At 54.1% G+C, this 26,825-nt stretch overlaps 1 protein-coding gene across 1 annotated transcript; it reads right to left on the reverse strand.

Annotated features, from left to right (window-relative positions):
* Window positions 1–10,943: 10,943 nt before the first annotated feature.
* Window positions 10,944–26,309, reverse strand: LOC123829568 (solute carrier family 22 member 20-like). Its single transcript, XM_045855411.1, has 10 exons — window positions 25,929–26,309; window positions 25,744–25,847; window positions 23,623–23,777; window positions 20,822–20,990; window positions 20,096–20,219; window positions 19,187–19,302; window positions 17,916–18,130; window positions 16,123–16,231; window positions 15,748–15,951; window positions 10,944–11,040 (listed from the first exon to the last, which is right to left on the reverse strand). The coding sequence occupies exons 1-10, from the start codon at window positions 26,307–26,309 to the stop codon at window positions 10,944–10,946; spliced, it is 1,674 nt and encodes a 557-aa protein (XP_045711367.1).
* Between the last annotated feature and the right edge of the window lie 516 nt (window positions 26,310–26,825).

The raw sequence follows: 26,825 nt of genomic DNA on the forward strand, positions 1-26,825 counted from the left end.
AGCTTAGATCAAACCACTTTAGGCGTCAAACTCCACCAATGGGATAATAGAGTTGTAGAGTCTATCTAGAAAACAGTTTGGCAACGTAATCAGGAAGCTTAAAAAAGTTCATTCCTCCTTGACTCAGCATTTCTTACCCTAAGAAAAGCAGCCAAAGCCCAAAGTTTTATGTACGAAACCTGTTCATCGTGGCCATATTTACATTTTTTTTTAAAGGCAACTGTCTGAACATCCAAAAGTAGGAGCTAATTGAAGACAGTATGGGGTTTTTACCAAAGCAGGGATTCTCCAGAATGTGTCAGAGGCTAATGACTCCTAGGGGACAGACAGCTCAGGGTATGAGACGTGAGGCAAGGACGAGACAGAACGAGAGTACGCTGTCTCGGCCTCAGGGGGCAGTGTGGAGCTGGTTAGAGCCTGCATATTAACCACAGCAGGGATTTGTGGGGAGATGTTTTGGAGAGGGAAATTCCTTACGCACCCCTGACTCCTCTGCCTGGTGGGGACCAAGGGTCGAGGGTGGGAGTGGTCCACCTGGGTACAGGCAATAAAGGGTGTATTAGCTTTCCATTGCCGTGTAATAGCTTATCACAAATTTTAAATGGGTGTTGGCCTAAAACAACACTCATTTACTCGTCCACAGGTCTGTAGGTCAGAAGTCTGAGCACAGCCTGCCTGGGTTCTCCGCTCAGCAAGGCTGAAATCAGTGTTGGCCAAGCTGCTTTTCCTTCTAGGGGTTTCTTCCCCAGCCAGAGAAACTCTGCCTTTAAAGAGCCCATGCCATAGGTCAGGTCCACTCCTTTTCTTAAAAATGATAAACTCTGTTATCTGTCTCTGTTTCTATTTTGTTTGTTGAATTATTTTGTTCACTAGACTCCACATATAGGTGAGATCATATGGTATTTGACTAGCTTATTTCACTTAGCATATCAGAGGGCACTGTCTTAACATGAAAAGACGTTGACCCAATAAAGCCCAACAAAGAAAAATTTAAAAAATATTTTTAAAAAGCCCTGGCTGGCGTAGCTCAGTGGACTGAGTTGCGGGCTGTGAACCAAAGTGTCACAGGTTCGATTCCCAGTCAGGGTACATGCCTGGGTTGCAGGCCATGACCCCCAGCAACCACACATAGATGTTTCTCTCTCTCTATCTCTATCTCCCTCCCTTCCCTCTCTAAAATAAATAAATAAATAAAATAAAAAATATATTTAAAAAATGGCTGGATCTACTTTGAAATATGTAATGCCTTCAATATGGTAATCACTGAAGATAATGTATGGAAGAGGGGAAGTTAAAAAATCATCTGCTCCAAGTATCAGATAGTCTGAGTACATCACCAACCCTCCTCCCTCTTCCAATCCTTTTCTGAATTACTCGTGGCCTGTGATGTCTGCCGCTGGTGCTGTGCGCTGAGACTGGTTCCCGTGCAAGATTGTCAACTGTGTGTCAAGACCCGCTCTGGATTGTGGGATTATTTGTCCTGTACCGTACTCAGAGGACAGGGAAAATCCCATTCCCCATTCGGTCACAAATGCTGGGTGACCATTTGGATTTCCTCTTCTACAACCTGCACGTTGCTATCTTCTGACCTTTGTCTTTTCTGACAAAGCATCGGGAGCTCTTGGTAGGTCACAGACCAGTTACCAATTCGACCATTCCGCTGGCAAGTTAGGAAAAGCTTTTACCTTTTTAAATGCCCGAAAAAAATTAAAAGAAGAAGAATATGAACCTAAATTTCTGTATCCATAAAGTTTTATTGGAACATAGCCACGGTCATTAGTTTCTGGGTGGTGTGTGGCCGAGTCTGTGCTCCACAGGCTTGCGTGGTTGTATCGGAGACCATATGGCCCTTGAGCCTCGTGTACTTATCATCTGGTCCTTTCTAGAAAAGGTTCGCCAGCCCTGCCACAGACGGTACCATCGTCAGATGTGTTGCCCACGCATTTTCCCAACCTGCCCTTTAGCTGTGTGGTTTCTTCTACCAAAAGTTTTATGTATTTTTAAAAGATTTTATTTATTTATTTTTAGAGAGGGAAGGGAGGGAGAAAGAGAGAGAAACATCAATGTGTGGTTGCTGGGGGCTGTGGCCTGCAACCCAGGCATGTGCCCTGACTGAGAATCGAACCTGCGACACTTTGGTTCGCAGCCCACGCTCAATCCACTGAGCTACGCCAGCCAGGAAAAGTTTTATATTTTTTATGTCTGTCTTTTTCTTTATGGCTTTTTGGTTTCCTGCTCTCTCAATAAGGTGTCCCCAACCTAAGTCCATGTTAATATTCTTCTGATTTTTCTTTTATTAATTTAATTGCTTTACATTTTAATTTAGATCTCTCCTCTACCTGGAATTAATTTTATTTACGATGTGAGAAAGGATTTAGTTTTGTTTTCTTTCAGACAAATAGCCAATATGTCAGTTACGCTTAGTAAATAAAACATTCCCCAATGGAACTGAACTGTGATCTTTTCATGTCTTAGGTCCTCATAAACATTTGCATATTTTTCTGGATTTTTAAATTCTGGTTTACCGATTTATTGGTTGCTTTTTCTGTGTCAATATAACAATGTTTTGATTATAGCAGTATGTGAACTAGGTATTTTTTTTTCTGTGACATGCAGCTAGATCTCAGAATCACAGTGGCTGGGACAGAACAGAAGTTTATTTCTCTGTCAAATTAATTCCAGAACTAGGCAGCCCAGGGCTGATCACATTCATCAGACCGGGTCCTTCCATCCTTCTACTCCACGGTCCTCGCATCAGCCTTCAGGTCACCTCAGAGTCCAAAGTGACTTCTGGAATTTCAGCCATCACATTCATAGTTCGAGTAAGAGGAAAGCGGAGTAAAAAAAAAAAAAGGCTTTTCCAAGCCTTTGTCTGTTCCTTCCCGATGACTTTTAGACTCAGTAAGTTGCACCCGACAGGAATCAGGCGGGGCAAACTGCTTTCCTCCTATTGTAGAGCAGCTTCGTGTTTAGCGATTAAGCAGAACCTCTGGTTGCAGTTGCGCAGACGGTTCACTGGGCGCGGGAGCCTGTCCAGACGGGTGCGGATGGGTGCTGAGCCCGAGCCCGTGTTTGCTGGCCCACCTGTGCAGCCTGCCGTGAAGGTGTATCTCCCAGGGTGGGGTGGGGGCGGGAGTCTTTCTACCTTTCACACAAGCACCCTTCACTCACCACGCTGGCTGGGTGCCCAGGGAGCTGCTGCTGCCTGGAGGGGGGTACCTTTATCAAGTTCACTCAGGGGGGCTGGATGGGTTAGGTGGCCCTGGACTATGGTCAGCCCACTTGCATGTTTTAATAGAATTGAGTGCTCTCTGCTGTAGGAATTTAGGGAGAAAGGGGGCCTTGTTTGGGGGAGACTGTTGTGTAGGAAAGGAAAAAGATGGGATGGCATCACTCATTCTTTCCCTCCCTTTCGCAGCTCTGCTCCCCAGGTGGGTGGTTCTTACCACCTAGACATTCTTCCTTAAGCTGTGGTGTTAGCTGTGCTTCCAGAACCAGGCTAGCGCTGAGCTGGCCCCTCCCCCGCCCCTGTTTTGGCTGCTTATCTTGTCCTTACAGGGGACATCGAGGGAGCTGTGTGGGTCTCCGTGGATCATGTGAACATTGGAGATGGACTCTGCTTTGTTCTTTAGCACTCACAGAAGGACAAGCCACAGTGGCTCATTTTCACCGTGTCCCCCCTGCCTCCCCCCGCCCTGCCCCTGCCCCATTTGTCAAAGAAGAGCCATGCTTCTCCAGCCCTCTCCCTCAGGGCTGGCGAGGGGGTGGGGATGGCGGCGGAGGAGGGGTGCCGTTCTCTTTTTGACACGTTTCACCCTGAGACCCAGCAGGAGGCGCGCCGTTGGCTCCGGCGCTGGAGCTTTCTCGGGCCAGGGGACAGGTAAGTTTAACAAATCCAAATGTCCGCCTGGCTAATTCTGGGAATGGTGTGGGCTTCGTTAAGGTAAAGATTGACCTTTGTTAGGGAAAAAAATACCAGCCTAGGACATGACTACCTGCCATGAACTGCTTTTAGTTGGAAAGTTTTAATTCCAGACTGTCCCGTGGGTTTCCCGGAGGTCTCTGCGTTTGTAAGGCCGCCACGCAGGCCTCCCCTGAGCCGGTCAGGTTCCACGGGCGGCCCCTTTTCGCCCACCGTTCCCACCTGTTTACATCATGTTAGGCAAAAGTTTGGGAAGAGAATAAATTATCAACATTATGGCAAAACGAAGTGACCAAACAGAAACCTTTGTTATGCGTCGTCGGTTTCTCCCAACAGGTACACACCTGCAAGGAGCGAGCACTTGTCCCTCCAGTGCCCGAGCTCCAGGGCAACCCCCACCCCCAGGCGGCCCTGCAACCCACGCTCGGCTCTACCCACGGTCTCTCCCCTGTCCCTTCTCCTTGCCTGTACCTTCTCTTGGTCACAGATTAACACCTTCCTCGAAAAAGGTCTGACTTTATGCAGACAAGCCCAGGTTCCTAACTGGAGAGGCCCAGAGCAAAATGAAAGCACGGGGCTCCCGGCTCAAAGTGGTTAAGAATTTCAGGATGGCGGCAGAGCACCTGTGGGAGCCTTCTGAGGGTGGGGTGTGGTGCAGCCGCACAGGCTGCAGACCCGGGAAGCTGGCTGTGTTCACAGTCACTCTGGACTAGTGGCAGACGGCCCCTGTGCTTGAAGCCAACACTGAGCCAGGACCCCATGGGCCGGCTGCCCTTTGCTCAGTGGATCTGTATTAAAACCTCACCAAGTGCCGAAACCCTCTGCTGGCCCAGGAGAGGAGAGGTGTGCCAGGAAATGCCCTACCTGGGGAACCGGGAGACCTGGCTGGGTTCTCTCTCCAGCGAGGGCGGGGCGTGGGCTGTGACAACTGACCTTGGGTTGCCCTTGAGTTCTTGCTGAACAGCAAAGTGGCCCTGGGACCTGCCAGCCGATGAAAGTCTGTCCTGAAGCGATAACAATGACAGCATTATTTAAGCCGTGGTTTTGATGTGTGTGTTTTTTTTCTTTTTTGGATTTTTCTTTTTTGCATAGTCATCCTTACTTGCACAGAACTGCTCTAGAAACTCCGTCTAAAAGTAGTAGAAAGTCACCCCAAAAGTCTTATTTTTCCTACATTACCTTGTTTGTTCAAAGCAATCAGGACTCATTACGAGAGGTGAGGTGTCCCCTTGCAAATGGGCACTTCACGCCCAGTGCCCCTTCAGCAACGGGACTCCAAGCCCCCACCAGTGATGACCCCGTGCTCAGAGAGGAAGCGAGGAAGCTGTAGAGCAAGGTGATGGTGGAGACGTTCTCGATCCGTGCTGCCCGTACCGTACAGCAGCTGCTAGCTGCCGGTGGCTACTGGCCATCGGACCGTGGCTAGTGAAACCGAGGCACTGACTTTTACATTTTACTGAATGTTACTTTCAATCTCGGTAGCCACGGGTGGCTAATAGTGATCCCATTGAACGGTACAGACTAAATCTGGATTCCAGATTCAGAGCACTGTAACCCCAGACAACTTCAAAATACTTGTCGAAACCAAAATAATATTACAAAGTGGATTGAGCCCTGACTGGTGTGGCTCAGTGGGTTGGGTGTTGTCCCGCAAACTGAAGAGTCTCAGGTTCGATTCCCAGTCAGGGCACGTGCCTGCATGGTGGGCCAGGTGCCTAGTTGGAGGTGCGTGAGGGGCAACCACATATGGATGTTTCTCTTCCTCTCCTTCTCCCTCCCTTCCCCTCTGTGTAAAAATAAATAAAAAAAATATTTTTTAAAAAAGTGAATTGAATAGATGCTGGCAGGTATCAGATTAAGGCTCTTCATTAGGCCCTGACTGATGTGGCTCAACTGGTTGGGCATAGTTCCACAAAACAAAAGGTTGCTGGTTTGATTCCCAGTTAGGGCACATGTCTAGATTACGGGTTCATCCAGGCCAGGGTGCGTGTGAGAGGCAACCAGTGTTTCTCTCTCACATCTATGTTTCTCTCCTTCTCTTTCTCCCTCCCTCTCTCTCTAAAAAAATGAAATAAAAATACTTTTTAAAAAAAACTCTTCATTGGTCAGTGGTGAGGTTGAGAGCTGCAGCGTACGTCTGGGTTAAATGGGCCAGCTGTCCCACGAAGAAGAGCTGAAGGAGAGTGTAGTAGACCGTTCTGCGTGGCGTGGGCCCAGCTCCCGTTCGGAGATGCACAGTGTTGACGGGAGAGACCTGGCTCTTCTTGCTGATGCACGTAAAGAATTACATATCAGAGCCCTGGCTGGCGTAGCTCAGTGGATTGAGCTCGGGCTGCGGCAAACCAGGCATCGCAGGTTCGATTCCCAGTCAGGGCACATGCCTGAGTTGCAGGCCACAGCCCCCAGCAACCGCACATTGATGTCTCTCTCTCCCTTCCCTCTCTAAAAATAAATAAATAAAATCTTAAAAAAAAAAGAATTACATATCAGCAAATCTAGTAGTATGTAATCAGTTTATTAGCAGTCTGTTTCCATGGAAGAGAACAGGACTGGGTAGAGTAGGGGGTGAAAGGCAAAGTTTCAGAGCAAAGCAGGGTGAGAAAAGCAAGAGAGGCTGGAAGGCTGGAGACCAGGGTGGCAAGCCCCTGGGCATCCTGAGGCCGGGTGGTCAGAGGCCCTGTGGGCTGAGAGCCAAGAGCACGCTGAGCCCCCGAGAGAGTCCTTTGTTCTCAGGACTTATATAGTTGGTGGGCTAGGAGAGAAAAAGGTCACATATTGATTAACGGGTAAATGTGGTACCAGCTTTCCTGTGGGACTGTGACTGCCCAAACTTAGGGATGTGTGGGAGGCTGTCAGCCCAAATCCTTATCTTGCTCCAGACTCCCCTTGGTCATCTTGCTGTAAAACAAATACGTGACAGGAGGAAGTTAACTACAATTAGGGCACTTTCCTTCTTTCTTGCTAACATAGTGTTTCTTGTGATGTTGGAACACCTGGCAATATTATCAGACCAGGCTTAGGACTGCTGAGTTAACGTGTGAGACTTGTCTCCTTCCTCCTTCCTGCCTCGGTTTACTATTTATTCTACTTAATTGGTAAAAGGTGTTTCTTGGCAACCAGGTGCTAAATGCTGGCCGGTGACAGTATTGCAGTCTCAGAGTTCTTCCTATGCTGTCTCCTGCCTCAACAGGATAGGTTCTCCCATGGGGAATCAGGCCTGCAATGTATCTAGGCTGCTATGAGTCTTGCTTTTTGCTAAAACTCCCTCACCCTGAATTGAGGACATTTACTGCAAAGCAACTTCCTAAATTCCATGCTAAACCCTCCAAGGATGCATGTAACTGGTTCAACTACTTTTGCCTTTTCATTTGCAAATATCTCTCTTCTGTGAGGTGATTAGCAGCATTGGCTCCTTTGTTTTCTGTAAAAGGTAACCACCTAAGGCGAGCCTGTGCATAGTTAAAAAGGACCATCATGTAATGTGCTCAGTAAGACAATTAAAGCTCATTGGAGCAAGGGCTCCAATGAGCCCTTGGGGAGGCTTCTGCCAAGGGGAGGCTTCTGCTCCCCTTGAGAGAAAAGCCATGCCATCCCTTTTCCTCCACCGGACTCTGTAGTCCGTGTGAATTTGTCTCATTTCATCCATAGAGATGTGGACACTGCCGGCCAGTGTCTGCATCAGAGAGGAGTGGTCCCTGGCTCCACCCAGACCTCCCAGGTCTGAGATGTTCCCTTCCTTTCACCTCCTTGCGATCCCTGGTCCCCGTGAACAGTCCCTGCTGCAACCACTCCCCCGTCTGCACCTTCCCCATGTCTCACCCACATCGTTTGCCCGGACTTGTCCTGGAGACTCAGCAGTTTCTTCCGCACACACCATGTGCCACCCTAAAACATCTGCCACGGCCTGCCTTAGGGGTGTCACCTCTAGTTCATGATAACTATCATCGGTATCCATAATGACTCAAATGCAGGGAGCAGAGTGGCTGCCAAAGAAGCACCAAGTTAGAGTTCCCCGCCCCCGCCGTCTTTTTGTTCCTTGCAGGTTCCAGTAGCCTGGCTGCCTGTAGGCGGGCCCAGGAGGAGAGAGTAGCATGAGATGATGGGTCACCTGTGTGGTCTGGTCTCTGATGGCCAGCCTGGGACTCCTTGCCTCCCCACCCCAGTCCTCACAGTTGGAATTCTATTGAAGTGGGGGTGCCCTTTATGGGGAACTGCCGAATCGAGAGCCCCAGCTGGCAGTGCATGCTGCACTGGGCACTGAGCTCCGGCCATCCCGTCATCCTGTTCGGTTTCTCCTTTAAAGGCCATCTTTCGGCGGCAGCTGCGGCCGGGCAGCCCAGGTCTGACCGGCGTGTTGGTTCCAAGGACGTGGCACGTGGGTCATGATTGGGGGTTTGTGGGCCTCGTGCCACCTTCCAGTCCTCCCCCTGCCAGGCACCAGGCTGCACCACCCATGAGTGTGTGTGGTGGGGGGGCTGCTTCCACAGCCTGCACCCCTGCCCATTAAACAGAGTGCTCCGTTCCGTGCACAGGTGTCGGCAGCAGGGCCCAGGACGCCGTCCACCTTACCACTCACCTGAGCGGATCTTTGCCAGCCCAGGCAATCTCTGACACATGGAAGCCCTGGGACCCGAGGCAGGCATCTCCCTGGAGACACGAGGCCTGCTGATACTTAGTGAGAAACTCAGAGGTGCCTGGAAGATTGTCGTGGGGGGCGGGTCAGTGCCTGAGGGTGTAAAGGTGAAGATGCCTGGAGGCCATCTGCCCGTTACCAGGGAGATAAGGACAAGGGACACCAGCCCAGGGGAGTCGTGTTTAGACGGTGCCACTGGGAGCTTGTCCTCACTAACGGTTTCTGGCCGCGTTGTTCGCCACGGACGAGGGTGGTCAAAGGCGTGGTTTTACACCAGGGACAGCGACCTGTAACCTCAAAATTACTTACGCTTGTTGTGGGAAACTTTGTGTCAGAATGTTTGAGTTAGAAAATCAAGTTTGTTTCATAAGAGTATGTCTTTCCTTCGTGCTGGGAAGTCAGCACACTCGCCTCACGGTAACCGCCCGGCCCAGCATGTCACGGTGCTGTTATAATCAACCCCGTCTCCTGGGCTACGTGGGGCCAGCTCTCCCGCTGGTGGGTAGGCCACTTCTTTTTTTTTTAAGATTTTATTTATTTATTTTTAGAGAGGGAAGGGAGGGAGAAAGGGAGAGAGAGAAACATCAATGTGCGGTTGGTTGCTGGAGGCCGTGGCCTGCAACCCAGGCATGTGCCCTGACTGGGAATTGAACCTGCGATGCTTTGGTTCACAGCCCGCGCTCAATCCACTGAGCTACACCAGCCAGGGTGGGAAGCCACTTCTAGATAGTGGCTCTCGGCTCCCACTAAAGGCATCAGAATCCCTGGGTGTGGACCCCAGCTCCGTGGTTTTTAAAAGCTCACAGCTGATTCCAGAATTGAGAATCAGTATTTTAAGTTTTCTTCAAAAATAAAACCAACATGGTGTTTCTAACAGATATATTTTTCAAATGCATCCAAAATCTTGTTATTTTACCCAGGTCTCCCATTTGGTTTTTCTGCCTCCTCTGTCGGCGTTCAACAGTGACTGGACCCCCGTTGATTTTTAGCATCCGGTTTCATTCACTCCAGGAGTAGGAACTGAGCACCTACTATGTGCAGACCACAGTACAGGCAAAAATGACCTAACTCTGCCTTCGAGGAGCTACCAGGTGAGACCAGCAAGTAACTGGATCCATTCTCACACAGTGGGGAGGGTGTGCAGAGGGCATCATGGGAGCCCAGAGGTGGGCAGGGGAAGTCAGAGAGTGCTGCCTGGAAGAGGTGACTCCAAAAGCGAATCTTAAAATATGACCAGGGATCTCTGTCTTCCAAGTTTAGTGACCTGCGGAGGGCTGCGAGTTGAGGGCAATTCTAATAGGAAAGCTCACGTATTGGATCGTTGAAAGAGAGGCTGCAGCTGTGGGAAGGACTGAGCACCTGGTGCACCGAGGCCAGGGCCTCGGGACCGCCTCTGGGGCAGTTTCACTCGAGCTCTGTGCCAAGGGCTGAGCCGCCGGAAGCCTGACCTTGGCGAAAGGTTGCGGTGTTTCCTGCCCAAACTCTGATGTTCCTACCCCTTTCCTAGTCTGTGCTTTTGCTTGGACTGTAGGGGACTGAGCCTTTATCCTGTCTGATTCTCAGGCAACTCCGGGACGAAGGGATTAGACAAGGGAACTACCCAAGGCCACCCAGTGGGCCAGGGTTGGAATCCCTCATGAATCTAATCTGAATTCCGATGAAGGTCAAGGTCAGGGGTGAAGGCACACGTTCAACACCTGGGCTGGAAACGGGTCTGAGGTCAGAGGGACGCTGCGCCACACCAGGGACGCGCTCCTCTGGCGTCTTCTGCAAAGTGGGATCGACCGCTAGGGATGCAACGACCGGCAGAGGTCTCGCCCCACTGCGCAAGACCTCGTCATTTAGTCATCAACTCTTTATTGAGCGTGTGCCACGTGAGGCCCACTGCCAGGGGCGACGGGGCTCTGGCGTGGGGACATTCGCCCTCGAGGAGGTACGTCACACACACAGTGGACAGAGCTTGCATCCTACAAGGCAGGAGAGAGTAACGCCTCATACGGGGAGCACAGTGAGTTCTGCAATTCCTCAAGGACAAGTCAGCGAGGCTGTTTCAGGGACAACGGGGGGCAGAGACGTCCCCCTCCCCCTGCAAAGACACAGCGTTCTCGGGTGGAACAGGAATGAGCGGAGAGGTTTTACAGGGCAGAGTCGGGGGTGGGAGAAGAGAACAGTCCCTCCTCTGGTCACGGGTGTGGCTTTTCCTGACCTCTGTACGTGTGTGACGTCAGTGGCCGCTGGTCCGGTATCTTCCAGCAGCCCCAACCTGGTTTGTGGGCGGCCATTCAACATGGGCTGACAGAGCCACCACGGTCCCTGGCCAACTTTGTCCCCGGGCAGCACCAGCAGAAGCCTGGACACTGGCTGGGGTGCTGCTCAGGTGCTGGCACCTTAGACAGTTTCTATGAGAGGAGAAGCTCCCAGCTGCTGGAGAGAAATTTCTTCCCCCTTCCCTCCGGCATCCTTCTTGGAAAGGCTTTCTCTGGCTCTGTGGACAGGAACGGGCCAATGAAAACACTGCATGAACAGGTGGAAGGGGGGAGGCGAGGGGTGGGGGGTGTACTCGGAACGTTCAAGCGTGTGTTTGCGCCACGCACACGCCCTGTCCCCATGGTCCCTTCTGCCCCATCCTCGCTCCATTCCTGAGGTCTCGTGATGGCAGAGGCCGGCCTGGCTGCTAAGAGCCAGACTTGGAAAAGACGCAGGTTAAAGAGTTTTCCAAAGAGGACCTGAAGCCAGACACGCACTCAAAGCCCCAGGGGGGCCCAGCTCAGTGTGGGCCAGGGCCACCAGCAGACAACTGGGGCTGGGAACTGCCTGGCCCCTCTCACCCTGGCCCAGGGTGAAGAGGCAGCCAGCCCACCTGGCAGGGAGGGGCAGAGGTCCAAGGCCAGAGTCAGGGGAAGAGGAAGACAAGGAAGTCCCCTGGAACAGCCTTCCAAAGAGCCCGAGGGCTGGCCCCGCGTGGGGTCCAGTTCGGCCTTTTTCCCTTTGAACCCGCCAGTCTTTGCAATGACTCCTTCCGTCTCCCCCGGCTGTTCAGTCCCGGCCTTGGCCTTGCGCAGACTGAGGGCTGTTTGTTCTTCTACTCAACAGTCTTCCTTTTCCTTATCTTCTTGTCTTAATCACGTACACATCTTGCCAATTTCTCCTGTCAGCGTTGGCTGGTTCCATTTTTAGAACTTTCTCAAAGTTCAAAACCTTTTATCTGTGTTTTTTATCCTTACCTTTTAACTCTTCTATTTCTGGTCTTTTAGTGCAATGGTTTAAGCTATTGGGGTGCTGGGTGTGTGGTTTTCTGAACATCATCACAGAGAAACCGTTCTACGGCCCCTGCCCTCTGCGGCCTTCCTGCCTCTGTCCTCGGCTTCCCCAGGCTCGTGGGTTTTGTCTGCTGTGTGTGCCTGCGGGTGGGCGCCGACAGGTGCGGCCCTGCTTCCTCCCAGTTCCGCTTAATAGTCCTCATCCCTTTCAAAGATGGTTCCTAAAGACCCAGAGGCGGGCATTCTTCAGTCCAGCCTCTGCAAACGGCGAGGCTTGCTCAACCGTTTTTACTGTTTTTTGAACTCATCAAACAAAGATGACCAGAGCTAGCCTGCTGAGTGACCCGAAATCCATGGACTTCGTTTTCAATGTCTGTAATACAATAACACTGGCATGAAAAATGTACTCGGGTCAGCCCGCCACTGGTGCTCGCCAAGGGTGGGAGGGCGGCAGGAGGTCCCAGCTGGCCAAGGGGCCTCCTGGGCTTTGACCTTGGTGGAGAGCTGGGCCATTGAGAAGCTGAAAACCTGTCCCCTGACCCCTCAGCTGCCCAGAGCCCCCTACCAGTGGGAGGAGCTCCGTGGAAGGTCACTGGTTGGAGCCTTGAAACTTTCTCCAGGCCAGGCTGGCTCTGTGCTGGGTCATTCCGCCATCCGGGTGGGCTCTCGGGAGTGCTACCTCCCCAGACCCCTTCCCCAGCCTCCAGGCCAGGAGGGGGGCTGCCCTGCGTTTTTTCACTGTGAGCCTCTTTCCTCTAATTTCTAAAACCAAATCAAAACAAACAAACAAAAAAACCCCTGTTCAACATAAATAATTTGGAATTAATTTTTAAAATGTAAAGAAGCTAGGAAAAAACAAAACATCACCCAAACACTTTCCTCTTTTGAGTCTGTATATCCTGACGTGTAGGAAAATACTGTGAGAAATGCTAATATGCTGTTTAACAGTATACTGTAAACATTCCCCAGGTCGTTACCAGCTTTCATCAACCGGTTTTATATTCTGCACAATAGACTCAGATATTTGGAAAGTTTACTTTTTTCCTGGTATATTACATGCGGTGACGAATGTTCTTGTAAGTAAACTGTCCACATCGAAGCTTATTTTTTTAGGGCAGGGTCCTGGAAATGTCATTGCTGCTTAGAAGAATCTGAAAATTTTTATGACTCATGATCAGTAATTCCAAAGAAACTTCTACAGAGGACGCAGGCGTTTCCACCCCTCTATCAACACACCTTCTGCATTGTCTGTTACTATGTTTTGAAATCTTTCCTCATTGGATATGTTAAAGCGACATCACTGATTTAATTTGCATTTCTTTTTGATTATGACTGACGTAAATACTTTTCCTCTGTTTACTTCCTAGTGGCCTTTCCTCTTGCGTGAGTGTTTCATTCTTACATAAAAGGGTTTTTGAAGGGGGTGAGTCAACTCTTCCTTTGCTAAGTGGCTGGAACATGCACCCACGGGGTCACTGGCGCTGACCCCAGGACCACCCCAGGCATTCAGGCCATTTGGAAGAAACAGTATCTGGTCTCTTGATTCCTGACGGCTCTGGCCATTTACTTAGACACAAATTATCTATACAAAGATTTTTGTGGTCTATGAAATAAACCTGGGGAAGTCCGCTTACGGCTTAACCTCAGGAACCGGCACTGCAGGTAGATTAGATGCAGCTAAAAACCCTGTGGCTTGCTGCCCTCGTGAGGGTGAGTAACTTGAACCTTTGAAAGGGGTCATTTAATCCTTGCCAGCTCAGGCTGATGGGATTATCTGATGGGATTAGAGTTTAAGAAAAAATGGGATGGGCGGAGGAGTTCTGGATTTCTCGTGGTCCCAATATCTGACTCTCCATCTGACTGACTCAGGAAAGAGGCTCCCTCCCACCACCCTCTTCCTCAGCATCACCCCTTCCTACAGCCCGAGGCCCACGGTTTCTAGTGTCTGCCGCGATGAAGGAGCCGCTTGAGCTGAAGCTGACCCTCTCTGTCTCACGTGCGGTTGGACAAGAGCGGTGGGGGAGAACCCCAGGCGGGCAACAGAAGAAGCCCGGGGGGCTGGAACACCCGGAGTCACGTAGGGGCGCACGACAAGTGCACTGATCGCGAGCCTCTCGGCGGCTCTAAAAAACCTTAACCACAGGGAGTCTTCACAGGCATGATGGTGGAGCACGCATTCTCCACGGGGGTGATGCTGCCCCCGACGGGGAAGAAAACAGTTCTTGGGGGGCAAAAATATCGAGCTATTGCAGTGGGTAGGGCCTTCCAGCAGGCTACAGTACATGCAAAGGTCCACCGTGCATCTGTGGTGTTCAGGTGGTACTGGGAGGGTGGGGTGCGACTAGGAAAAATACACAAAAGTCCTCGTGGAGGAGGCTGGGAGGGAGGTAACATCAAAAGGCTGAGAAACGCTGTTCTGGAGCAACTTTCCTCAACGTTTGGACCCAAGGCCCCATTTAGGCTGAGATTTAATAATGCCCAGGGACAGAAAGATTTTTTCAAAATATAAATTTTAAAAACGAATCTCCTCCTAGTCCTGCGCTGGTTTCTCTGGTAACTGAAAACAAAAGCGTAAAATCTCAGCGTGGTCACAGCAAGCCCCGCCCACCACTCCTGCCTCGTCTTTCGAGTTCTCCATTGGGCTGTCACTCAACTCCTCCCAGCTCCCTGGGATCCAGAAGGGTGTGCAGCCTGCCCCTTCCTCCAGGCAGACACTTGTCGCCTTCTCAGCCTGGCTAACTCCTCCTCCTCCTCCTCCTCCATTAATTCTAGCAGCATCTTCCACCAGCCAGCTCTCTCTCTCTCTCAATTACACGTTTATTTGTGTGTTTGTTTTCTGTGTATCTCCCTTATTCCGAAGCTCCAAGAGGGCAGAGGTCACATCTGTCTCGTTCACGCTACATCCCACACTTAGCACTGCGTCTGGCACATAGTAGGAACTCAATGAACAATAATTGAATCCATGAATTGGATTTCAAAAGGCGTAGATTAAACACCAGGTTTAATCCTCGGCCTCCGGTTCTGCAAGCCCTTCCTGAGCCGGGTTCACGGACCTTATCACTCACTCACGACAGTCCCACCTGCATGCGCACCCACTGGTGCTCACCCGAGGGTGGCCTTGTTTCCCCGGCTGCCAGCCCACCTCCTTGCTAATAAGCCCCACGATCCGCATCTGGCTTACCTGGGAGCGTGGCTGGTTTGGGCTGTGACCAGTGGGGTAGGAAACGCCCCTCAGCAAACTTGTGCCTCAGATTCCCTGAAAGCGTTACTTTCCCTGCCACTCATCCCCAAAATTAAGGGTCTTCACGGAGCCCACCATTGCTGAGAAATTCTTCTAGAAGCCTCTGCCACTTATTTTAGAAACATTGTCAAGGACAGTGCGGTCACCTAACTCAGTGACCTCTCTAAGGAGACCCATGAGAGAAAAAATTTTTTTTCCAGGAAAAAAATTTCTTTAGTGCTACTTGCTAAGAAAAGCTCCACTCCCCCTCCCCCCACCCTGCCCCAAGGAACTGGTATTCCTCTTCCTCCCTGACAAGAAGAAAAAGTCGCTAACAGGGTCCCCCTTCCCATTGTCAGGAAGCGCCCAGCCAGACCCGAAGCCATGCCAGTCACAGTCACACGGGCCGGCCTTTGCCCCAAACAGCGGCCCCACGTCTCCCCCAGACCGCCAGCCCCACTGCCCCACCAGGAGGTCCATGTCAAGTCCACGCACATTCCTCTTTCTCCTGGTCTGAGGCTGACTCTTACTTCTATCTCTCCATTCATCGTCGTTGGGTCTGTGCTCGTGACGGCTAAGCCTCCGTCGAGCAGGGAGGTAGGTGTGGTGATGGCACAGTCCTCACTGGCCCAGGGACGCCGCCCCCCAGTTGTTTTGTGGGACCTACGGCCTGTGTGGCCGCCCCACCTGGCTGTGCCCAAAGGACCCTCACCTCTTCTCCATCATCTCAATGGTCTCCACCAGGGGTGTGTTGCGGGTCTCAGCCAGGAAGCAGACGGCCAGCCCAGCCAGGACCGAGGTGGCCCCAAAGGCCACGGGCGGCAGGACAGCGCTGAACTCCCCGACCAGGGTGACCAGGGGTGCCGCCAGGCCCCCGAGGCGGGCGTTGATCGAGGTGAAGCCCATGCCCATCTGCCTGTCCGAGGAAGGTGGACAGGTCAGTGGCCATGGCCCAGACTGACCAGAGAGCTAGGAGTGTGGGGGTGGGGGTGGGGGGCAGAGCAGAAAGAGAGGGGACCTGCCTTGGCAGGTGTTCCCGGGAGAGCCAGGGGACCCCAGTTTGGAGCTGCCTCCCCCGCAGACCCACCTGATCTCTGTGGGGTACAGCTCTCCCGTGAACAAGTACACGCAGATGAAGGAGCTGGCCAGGCAGCCTTTGCCCAGCGCTGCCTGGGCCGTGCGCAGCGCCTGCATGTCTGGAGAGGGGAGGACAGAGCTGTGGGAGGGCGTGGCTCCGAGCCCAGAAGGGGACCAGGGAGGCAGAGCGGGGTAGTGGTGGGGGTGGGGGACTCAGCAGGAATTAGGGGGGCCAAGAAACAGGGGGAGGCTCAGGGGCCTGTGGTGGGCACAGTCGTGGCGGGCGGGGGACCCAGACACGGAAGGGGCGAATCAGGATTTCCAGCACCTCACGTCCCCCCAGGACCCAGAGGTGCCCGCACAGCCCTTGTCTGACCTCTGCCGCCTCCTCCCTGATTCCCACCTGTCTCCAGGTCTGGCTGGGGAGCCAGGGCAAGCTTTGGAGTTAGGCTTGGGTTCAGATCCCAGCTCTGGCCCAGATGGGCGACCCGGGTCACTGTTACTTAACCTGTCTGAGCCTCACAGTTCTCATCTGTGAAATGAGGAAAACGCCAGCACCTGCCCCACGGGCCTGTCACGGGTCGGCCCGACGCCTGGGTGCCAAGTGCTCGGGGCTCACTAGGGACTCGCGTTACCACCACCACGACTGTGGGCGCTGCGCCCTCGGTTACAGACAGTACGAGCCCGAGGCCCACGTGCACCGTCGGGGCTGGGGTCAGGGACATTACGGCACGTCCTTTGGTGAAGCACGTGTACTGGCATGGAAAAGCATGTGTATGGTATAACATGGAAAAGCATGTTTCTATAAACATGCAATGTGGAAAAGGATATATTACACCTGTAAATATACACACACATATATACACATATATAATCCTTTTTATATTATTGTATACATGCACGTATATAATAGTATCTCAATTATGTCAAATACAAAATTCAATAAATAGGGAAAAGCATTGGAAGAAGTTCATCACAACACCGATCGTGGGAATGCCTCTGGTTTGCAGGGAGGAGCGGAAGCGCAGAGAAGTCAGACAGTGTGCCCAGGGCTGGGGTTGTCACGGCGAGCCCTCGGCTCGGCACGCGCTCCAGGACTGCGGTACCCCGACCCGGCTTCTCGCTGTGCTCACTGGGGGACAGTGTTTTAAATCCTGAGGGTAGCCCTGGCTGGCGTAGCTCAGTGTATTGAGCACAGGCTGCGAACCAAAGTGTCGCAGGTTCAATTCCCAGTCAGGGTGCATGCCTGGGTTGCAGGCTATGACCCCCAGCAACCGCACATTGATGTTTCTCTCTCTCTATCTCTCTCCCTTCCCTCTCTAAAAATAAATAAATAAAATATTTTTTAAAAAATCCTGAGGGTTAGGTCCCACTCTTGAGACCAACCGCACTGGCCCGGAGCCCCTGGGCACGGCAGTCTGGGAGGGTCTCCAAGCGGCAACAGTCACAGGCAGACCGCAAAGCCCTGCTCCTGGGCCAGCGGCTGAGGCTCCGACATGAACAACTCAGCCCTTGAGATGCCGCCCGGCCAGGCTCAGGTGCACACACACCAGCCGGCCCTCTGGTCGGTTTTCTGCGTCTGTCTAAGGTCCCTGACGAGATGGTAAAGGCTTTGAGGGTGTTACAACCACGACGCTGATACTGGGCATCGAGTGCTTACTAAAAACCCTACTGATGGACAGCCACTCTCTTCGCAGATCCAGAAGACCGTCTCTCCGCCCTGTTCCCTTGCTGGATCGGTTGCCCACCAGACCCCTGACCCCAGAGGCTCCCAGGCGGCAATGGCAGAAGCTGGTGGCTTACCTTCTGGCACAAATATGTTGGCGATCACCATGAGCCCAGCCAGGATGAGGAAGGAGGCCACCGTGGCCCGGCGGCCGACGTAAATCATGGTGGCGGTGGCCACCAGCATGGCCGGGATGTCTATGACCCCGAACAGGACCTGCACCAGGTAGACGCTGAACCCAAACTTCTGCAAGTCCATGGCCAGGCCGTAGTACGCCATGGAGTTGGAGAACCTGGGGGAGGCAGCCCTGCTTTGGAAGGTCCCAAGTGGAGGGAGGACAACCCCACATTTCCAGCGCACAGGGGACACCACCCCAAACTCAAATAAGAGAACAGACTCTCCACCTGAGCATTTCCCGGGGCCGGTTGTGGGTTTTCACGTCAACTTTTAGTCCTCACAAGGACCTTGGGGGCAGATACATAAATAGAAAGCGAGGCACGAGAGGTTGGCTGACTCGCTCTGGGTCCCCCGGTCGTCTGGTCCACCCGAGCCCCGCTGGCTACCAGTACAGAGAGTGCCCAGGTCTGCTCCCGAGCACAGACAGTGTGCAGCCCGCATTCCATGCTTCGTCAGTATCAACCCCCATTATAATGTCATGTCCAGGACATCCTGTCAAGCAAATTGAAAGTTGTTGTTTTTTTTTTAAAGCAGCCCCTTCCCTCAGGAGTTGCTAGCTTCCAGCCTGCGCTAACAGGCAGGGTTGCCTTTGCATTTTTATTCATTCCACATTTTCATGCTCAGCTCTGTACCTGTTAGGAATTCCTGCCTGCTTGCCCGGCAAACTGTATTAACCGTCTTTTAAACCCACCCAAATGCCATTCCCTAATGAGGGCGTGAAGCCCTCATTAGCCCCAGTGAGGAGAACTGTTTTAGGACACTTGTCATACCTTGTGGAAATTATTGTTCTCCTGTCTGTCCCCTTCTGGACCCACATGAGTCCAGAAGTGGGGCATGTCCCAGAATCCCCTGGGGTGCCCCAAGGGCAAATCAGGATGAAACGTGGCGCATTTTGAGGCAAGCTGCCCAAATGATTCCAGTAAGTGTCCCCACCCGGGTGAGACCCCCTGCCCAGATGTGGGGTCCCCAGGTCGGCATGCATGTCTCACCCATGACCACATCCCAGCACCCAGCAGAGGGCCAGAGGACCCTGGAGAGAGGGTTTGGTGCAGGACTGAACTCACGAGGTTCATCAGCTCCTTGCATTGAGCGCATCGAAGAGTGAGCCCCTGGGGACAAGAGTTGTGTCTCTGCCTCGGGTCAAAGTCTGGCACATGAGTCCCCCACCTACCAGACCACCATGAGACAGCACGTGACCTTGCGGATGGCCGGGGTTCGGAAGAGGTCCAAGACCGAGCTGGAGGTGCGGACGCTGGTAAACTCACTCTGGACGTAGGAGCTCACCACCTGGGCAAAGCAGGCTTGGTCAGGGGAGGAGAGGGATCTGAGGCCCAAGTTCCCTGCCGGCTGTCCCTTCGTCCACGGAGAGGAGGGCCAAGGTCAAAGTCCCCAGGAAGAAGACTGGTCCCCGTCTCCTCTCCGTCCTGGGGCTGATGGCCCTTAACGGGCTGTTTCCAGGGATTGGGGATGAAGCCAGGGCTCTCTCAAGTGTCCCAAGGCCCTCGAGCTGCTGCCGATGTGGCTGAAATAGCCGCCTGTGGTTCCAGGGCGACCCTCACGCCCCGCCCTTGGCAGAGACCCTGGGACAGTCTCGGCCAATGGCCAAGAGCAGCGGTTCCAAGAGGTTCTGTTGCTTCCCGCTGGGTGTTATGAGGCAAATCACCCAACCCATCCACACATAGGCTTCCCCCCAGCAAAAGTGAGACATTAAATAAGACTGTGCCCAGCATGAGGCTCCATAAATGGTACTTATCTCTAATAAATGGTAATGATCTGATCATAAATAGTATGTATAATAAATGGTACTTGTTGTTAATTCTTCACAAATTTTATTTTATGATCTTTATTCTAATATTTTTATTTTATTCTTGTATTTAAATGTTGGCTGGCTGTCAGTGTGAATGGGGTTGTTTCTCCATTGCAAGACGGAGAGTCCGATGAACAAAGCAGCTGAAGAGGCTGTTTCCGCCCAGCCCCTTCGCCTGGATGGTGGCAGAGTCCTGGGAAGCTACTAAATCCTGGCACAACTCAAGGCCACCAGCAAGGCTGTTCCCGCCCTTCCTCCCACCCATCCGCCTACCTCCTGGGTCAGCCTGTCCCCTTCCTCCTTTCTCCCATTCATCGCGGCCACCTTCTGCAGGTTCCGCACGGCCAGCTGGGACTTGCCGTGGAGGAGGAGCCAGCGGGAGGACTCTGGCAGCCACCTGGGGCCCAGAGGAGCATGAGGAGTGATGCAGGGCTGAGTGGGACTCACTCCATCCCCCAAACCCAAACACGCCTCCATTCCCCTTCTCTCAGACCCTAACAAAGGGGACATGTCCTGCTCTCTGAAGAATCAGGAAGACTGGGGGACATGCTGGCTCTCCTTTATTTTCAACACGTCAGACAAAGAATCACTGAGGCACTTAGAGAATAGTTGGGATTTGGGACTTGGGCAAGTCCAGTTTTGAATCTGGATCTGACCCTGGTGCATGGCCTCGAATAAGTCACGGACCCTCCCTTGGCGGTACCTTATGTCCCTCCTGTAAAATGTCCAGGGTGGTTGCGAGACACAGAGGGGTCGATAAAGGCAAAACCGCTCAGGTTGTCCCGGAGCCCCGTGCTAAGTTAAGGGGTTTTTCCAGAGCTTCCCCGAGGCCATGCACACGCTCGGAAGCCCTGGCCCCTCAAGCACCACCCTCCTTCATATTGCACCCCCACGCGGAGCAGGAGCAAGTCCCGGTCACTGCACTCCCCTGAGCCTCCCAGAGGGACGGGCCGGCCACACAGGTGCACCCTCCCTCCACCCACTCTGCTCCGGACGTACCAAGAATAGAGGGAAAAGATGAGGAAAGGAACCGAGACGGCAAACTGCAGCCACCGCCAGGGGCGGATCAGGTAGGCCACTCCGGCCAGGATGAGCTGGCCCAGCGTGAAGGAGAAGCCCAGCAGGGCGCCCGCCAAGGTCCGGCCCCGGGTGGGCATCCACTCCACCACTGCGGGGAAAGCACAGCGGGCTCAGTGGGCTCTTCACTGTCGAGGGTGTTTGGGTCACCGCCCCCTCTGCAGTGACTGCGGTCCCTTGAGGGTCCCCACCTCAGAGGCCCGCTGAGACACAGGCAAAGGCCTCCTGACCTCACTCCTCACACTCAGTGAAATTCCAGGTGGACTAGCGATGCAAATTCGAACGGCAAAACCACAAACGTATTAGAAGAAATCATGATAGATTTCTTCTTTTTCTTTTCCTTTTTTTTAAGATTATTTATTTATTTTTAGACAGAGGGGAAGGGAGAGAGAGAGGAAGAGAAACATCCATGTGTGGTTGCCTCTCGCATGCTCCCCACTGAGGACCTGGCCTGCAACCCAGGCATGTGCCCTGACTGGGAATCGAACCAGCGACTCTTTGGTTCGCAGGCCACCACTCAATCCGCTGAGCCACACCAGCCGGGGCTGACTTTCTTTTTTTCAATCTTAGAGCCAGGAAAGGCTTTTCTGAGAATATCACACAACCCAGAAGCAATAAAGGAAAGATCAATAAACTTAACTTCATAAAAATAAGAATTGTCTGCCTTACAAAAAACAAAAAGGGGGGGAAAAAAAAACCCCAACCCACTATAAGCAAAGTCTTAACACCAGTAAAAAAAAAAAGAGAGAGAGAGAAAGAAAAAAACTGCGACTCGTCAGATAAAGGGGGAACTTTGCTAACTTGGAAAAGTTCTCACGAATCAATAGGAAAACAACCGACAAGCCAAACAAACAAACAAACAAACAAAAAAACAGGCAGAGGGCGTGAAGAGTCTGGTGAGAAAGGAGATACAATGGTTCTTCACCGCATGATTTTCTGGTGAAGCGCAAAACCCGGAGTCGACCTCAAGTGCGCGCATGCGTACTTGGCAGGTACATCACAACGTCCTCTCACAAGGCGGCCCCGAGACACTGACGAGGACGCTCCGTCCCGAGAGCCGCCGGCTCCCGCGCTCAGCTCATGAGCAAACCCCGCACGACCGAGCCGGAATCGGAGTCCTCCGCGTCCTCGCTGCCACTGCACCCCGACCCAAGCCAGCCCAGCCGCTCCCTGGGCGACCACAGAAGCCTTCCTGTTCCTGTCCTCTGGCCCACCGCCAGCCGAGGGATTCCGACCCGGGCTAACGCAGACCAGCCGGGCCTCTGCTCCGCCCAGCACCCTCCCCAGGAGGAAAAGCCGGAGTCCTTAAACGGGCACAAGGCCTGAGGATCTGCCCCCCCATCTTCCTGACCTCATGGGTCCCCCACCGCCCTGGCTCTGCCCCAGCCACAGGGATATCCCTGGGCACACTCTCCCTTAGGGCCTTTGTCTGGAATGTTCTTTCCCTGGAACTGCAGGGCGTGCTTGCTCACCTCCTCCAAGCTCTGCCTGAAGTGACCCCATTCATTTCCCTGATTATCCCGATGAGAACCGCAGACTGCCCTCCACCCTGGGCATCCTCCTTCCCTTGCCCGCCTTTAGTTCCCTCTGGGGCGCTCACCCCCTTCTAACACGCCGGGTGACTCGAGTTTTCGTGCTGTGTGTCACCTGCCTCCCTGCAGGAGAACGCCCGCTCCACAGGGGTGGGGGTGGGGGTCTGCCGTGGTCACGGCTGCCTCTCAGCGCTTAGACCCGCACCTGGCACCTGGCGGCAGTGCGGGTGCGTGAGCACGTGTGCACGCGTGTCTAGTGGCCTGTGTGGTTCACGGGTGATTCTAGCATGAGTTGGACCTTAGACACGTGTTCCTGCCTTCAGATTCCATGAGCCATGGCTGGACACCCACCGGAAAGAATGAGGCGGGTGGGCTGGGATTTGCTGACATCTCGCCGTGAGCCCAACGCCTGTCGATGTCCTCATGTGGGAAGGGAGGGTGTGGCCTGGTGCGGCCTGGCTATCTAGGCCCTGAGATGTCCCCCCACCCCCGAAACGAAAGGCCCAGTCCACTTTTGGCAGTCGCTTCCGAAGCCCTCAGACCCTCCCGGAGGCCTGGTGGTGACCCCAGGAGCAAAGGAAGTGGAGGGCAGTGGAGGCAGGTGGCAGGCCTGCATCCGGGACAGGCTTCCCATTGCCCCACGTACTCCCTGCCGGGGCCACTGGGGAGCTGCTGGATGAGCCTGGAGTGAGGACTGACCCTGTGCCTTTGAAGGGTGGGCACGTGCTCGCCTGGCACCCAGGAGGCCAGGTCTCTGCCATGGCGCTCAGGGCTCACCCCCTTCGCAGTGTGGTGAACCCTGCCCTTCTGGGATTCACATCAGCTCAGGGCTGCCTGCAGCCCTGGGCACCGCTGTGTCCCAACTCACTTCTGTGTGCCCACACTGGGAGCCTGGCACACAGTAGGTGCTTAGTAAGTGGTCATTGTTGACCAATACACATGGGAAACAAACCCAACCCTCTCGGCTAACTGACGCCAGATGCAGGCCAGGGTCTGCGGCTCACTGCCAGCAGGGCCGCTGCCGAGAGCCCAGGTCTCTCAAGACCCCCGGTGGGAGGCTCAGCGTCGGGGTCACTGCGTGAGACTCCCACGCAGCGAAACAGGTACGACGCCTGATGATGGGGCTGCCATGCGCCTTCCCCAAGCCTTCCCCTCCCCGGCCCGCCCCAGCCCCTCCTTAGCCGGACTCACCCAGAGAGAAGGAGTTGAGGATGATGCCAGAGAAGGTCATGCCCGCCAGGAACCGGAACGCACAGTAGGAAGTGAAGGAGCTGAAGTACGCCGTGGCGGCCCCCGAAACAGCCAGCTGAAGGTATGACCAGACCAGGGGGGCCTTGCGGCCCAGCCTGAGCCTGGCCATGGGCACCGAGTTAGGGGATTGTGGACAGAGGGTGAGAGGAAGGGCCCCCGCCCCACTGCCGCCAAAGCCGCCCCTCCGTAACAAAACCGCTCATCCGCCGGGCCCCAGGCACTGGTGGTGCAGGTTGGGCCGGCAGGGAGGAGCGTGGTGTGGAAGAAAATCGAAGGTGAAGAGGTGTATTCTCGCTTTTATTTCTTCCCTCAAGTAGTATTTCTGGCCTCCCTGCCAAGCCATCACATCCCAGGGTCAGGGCCAGGCAGGGACTCTGCAAAGGCCTGGGGGCAGGGGCGGCAGGTGGCAACTTTCTGGCTGGAGAGAGGCCTCGAACCAGAACTCCCAGGCTGGGGCGGGGGCTTGTCCCACCGCACAGGGCTCCCGGGCAGAGCGGCAGCATCACCCCACTGTGGCTGTGGTGCCTCCCCATCAGTAAGTGAGGGTGCAGGAGGGCAGCAGCCAAGAAAGGACAGCTTGTATTCCTTCTGCACAGACCCCATGACACACCGATGCATTCATTAGCTCATTCATCGTGCTACGTAAAAGTTCACCCATCACCTCTACATCACAGGCCTCCACTGGGGGCCTGACAACAGGCAGGGGACTATGCAGGACCCCTGGACACGAGCAAAGGTGTGGGGACCGCCTGAGGGAGTGGAGGGTGCTGGGTGGAGGGGGAAAAACTGGGACAACTATAATAGCATCATCAATAAAATACAATAAAAAAAAAAGACCCAGTGGATAAGATACACAAGCTCATACCCAGAAAGACCAGGGCGTGGCGTGGCACGGTGCCATAGGGCTGTGACAGAGTTCCCAGTAGGGACCTGCCAGCAGCACCCTCCAGGGTGTGGGGTCTAGAGTCCAGGAAGACCCCCCAGAACCTGAACTGGGAACCGTGAGAGGGGCATCGGAGGGGAGCGAGGAGAGGAAAGGGGGAGAGAGGAAAGGAGGAGAGACAGAAGGAAGGAGAAGGAAGCCCAGAAGAGGAGGCGTGGGAACGGACTCGGGCAGAATCCCAGATGCCACTGTGTTTTCTGGGCATCTCTCTAGTGGGGCTGCTGTCTGCCGCTGGGGGCCTGTAGTTAGCTCTGACGCGTCCCCGCAGTGGGGCGCAGCACAGATGGCGGGGAGGCTGGGGAGCACTTTCTGAAGGCGAATGCAGAGGCCTTGAGGGGAGGAGAGGCAGGGACAGAGCCGCATGGGGGTGTGCCAGTGTGTGAGAAGAAAGGGGGGCGCAGCATCTGCACACATTTGCTTGGGTTGCGTAACATGTCTCTGGAAAGGTCCACGGAAACCAGGCTGCCTTTCAGAAGTTACTGGAGTGGGGGGGGGGGTCACAGTGCGGGAGGGATGCTTCCCTACAAACTCTTGTGCCTTCTGGAATTTTGAATAATGTGAATGGAGCCCTGGCTGGCGTAGCTCAGTGGATTGAGCGCGGGCTGCGAACCAAAGTGTCGCAGGTTCGATTCCCAGTCAGGGTACATGCCTGGGTTGCATGCTATGACCCCCAGCAACCGCACATTGATGTTTCTCTCTCTTTCTCTATCTCCCTCTCTTCCCTCTCTATAAATAAATAAAATCTTAATAAGAAAAGAAGGTTTTAAAAAATAATAATGCGAATGTTTTATGTGTATTATCACTCTACAAATACATGAATAAGCATGAATAAAGAACAATTGCCCTGAGCGGTGTGGTTCAGTGGACTGAGCGCCAGCCTGCGGACGGCGAGGTCACCGGCTCTATTCGCAGTCAGGGCACTCACCTGGGGTTCAGGCAGCTCCCCGGTTGGGGGCGTTTGAGAGGCAACCAGAGTGTGTTTCTCTCAAGCATGGATGTTTCTTTCTCTCCTTCCCTTCCCCTCTCTCTATAAAGAAATCAACTGTTTTTCCAAACAAAAAGAAAGAAAAGAGAAATGAACGAAGCGGCCGGGGGACTCCCAGCCCGTGCTGGCTCACCTGTCCGCGAGGCTGCCGAACACAGCGGCGCCCAGCAGCACCCCGGCCATGTAGACGGTCTGAGCCAGGTCCCGGAGGGTGCGGGCCTCACACACCAGGTCCCACTGCCGGGGAGAGAGAGGCAGGCTCCAGACTCGGCGCCGGGCAGCAGCGCCCCCACCCCGCCCTGCCCACCCCCCACGGACCTCCGTCACGATGGTGGATGGGAAAACGCTGTGGTCGTAGACCCAGCCGTCCTTGCAGCTCTCCGTGGCCTCCCCATTAACCGAGGTATTGGGGTTCAGGAGGGCCCACTGAGGCTCCGTGAAGCGCCTGCATGGCTCGGGGACCCCAAACTGGTCCAAGGGCACGGCGGCAGCGCTCGGCCAGGCCCCAGAGTTGTTGGCGGCGGCCGCCGCAGGGGGCTCGGCGGGGCCTCGGCAGTGGTGGCGGGGCACGGCGGCCGTGAAGTTCTGCAGGAAGGTGTGGCAGGCCAGCAGGCTGCAGGGCAGCAGCAGCAGGGCCGTGTAGAGGAGCTGGAAGTGGCCCGTGCCGCCCAGCGCGTCCAGCAGGTCTGTGAAGGCCATGCCGCAGGCCCGTCCCGGCTCCCGGCCTGCAGGGCCCTTATGTAGAGGGGCTGGGCCGGGCCCTGGGAGGTGGAAGGACAGGCCCAGGGTCAAGGCCACAGATGCCCTGGGCCTGGCAGGGTGGCTCGCGTCCGGTTACACCTCACAGGAGGCCTCAGGGCTCCTCCTCCCTCCAGACCCTTTCTCCCCAGTTTCCTCTGTCTCTCACCTCCTGTGAGCATCTCACAGCCCACTGCCCAAATCTGTAGCTGCCCCCCAGCCTTCCAAACCTCCCCAGCTGTCCTCCCAGCGGTGTGGGGAGGGACCCCTGCTGTAAATGCTTCCTTCCCCTTGCCTTTGCATGGGTTTTTGTGAGGGGTAGGGCCCCCAGATCATCCAGCCCCATGGTGTTCCAACCCTCTCACCCCTCTCGTCAAACAAAACCCAATACAGAGAACTCAGAGGACTGGGCCAGCACACTTACCCACCCTCCCCCGGCTCCTCCACCTGCCCTGCTCACAGCCAGCTCAGGCTCCC

Source organism: Phyllostomus hastatus, unplaced genomic scaffold, assembly GCF_019186645.2.
Source record: "Phyllostomus hastatus isolate PE091 unplaced genomic scaffold, TTU_PhHast_1.1 phas_scaffold_11, whole genome shotgun sequence".
Lineage (NCBI taxonomy): Eukaryota > Metazoa > Chordata > Mammalia > Chiroptera > Phyllostomidae > Phyllostomus > Phyllostomus hastatus.

Bases quoted from the DNA above. Each gene is read 5' to 3' on its own strand.
- LOC123829568 (XM_045855411.1), bottom strand. From the start codon at position 26,309: ATGGCCTTCACAGACCTGCTGGACGCGCTGGGCGGCACGGGCCACTTC. The intron at 15,952-16,122 runs GTGGGTCTGCGG...TTCCTCGGACAG, and splicing joins CTGTACCCCACAGAGATCAG to GCAGATGGGCATGGGCTTCA. The intron at 11,041-15,747 runs GTGAGGGTCCTT...TCCTGTCCACAG, and splicing joins ATTGAGATGATGGAGAAGAG to AGCCAGAGAAAGCCTTTCCA.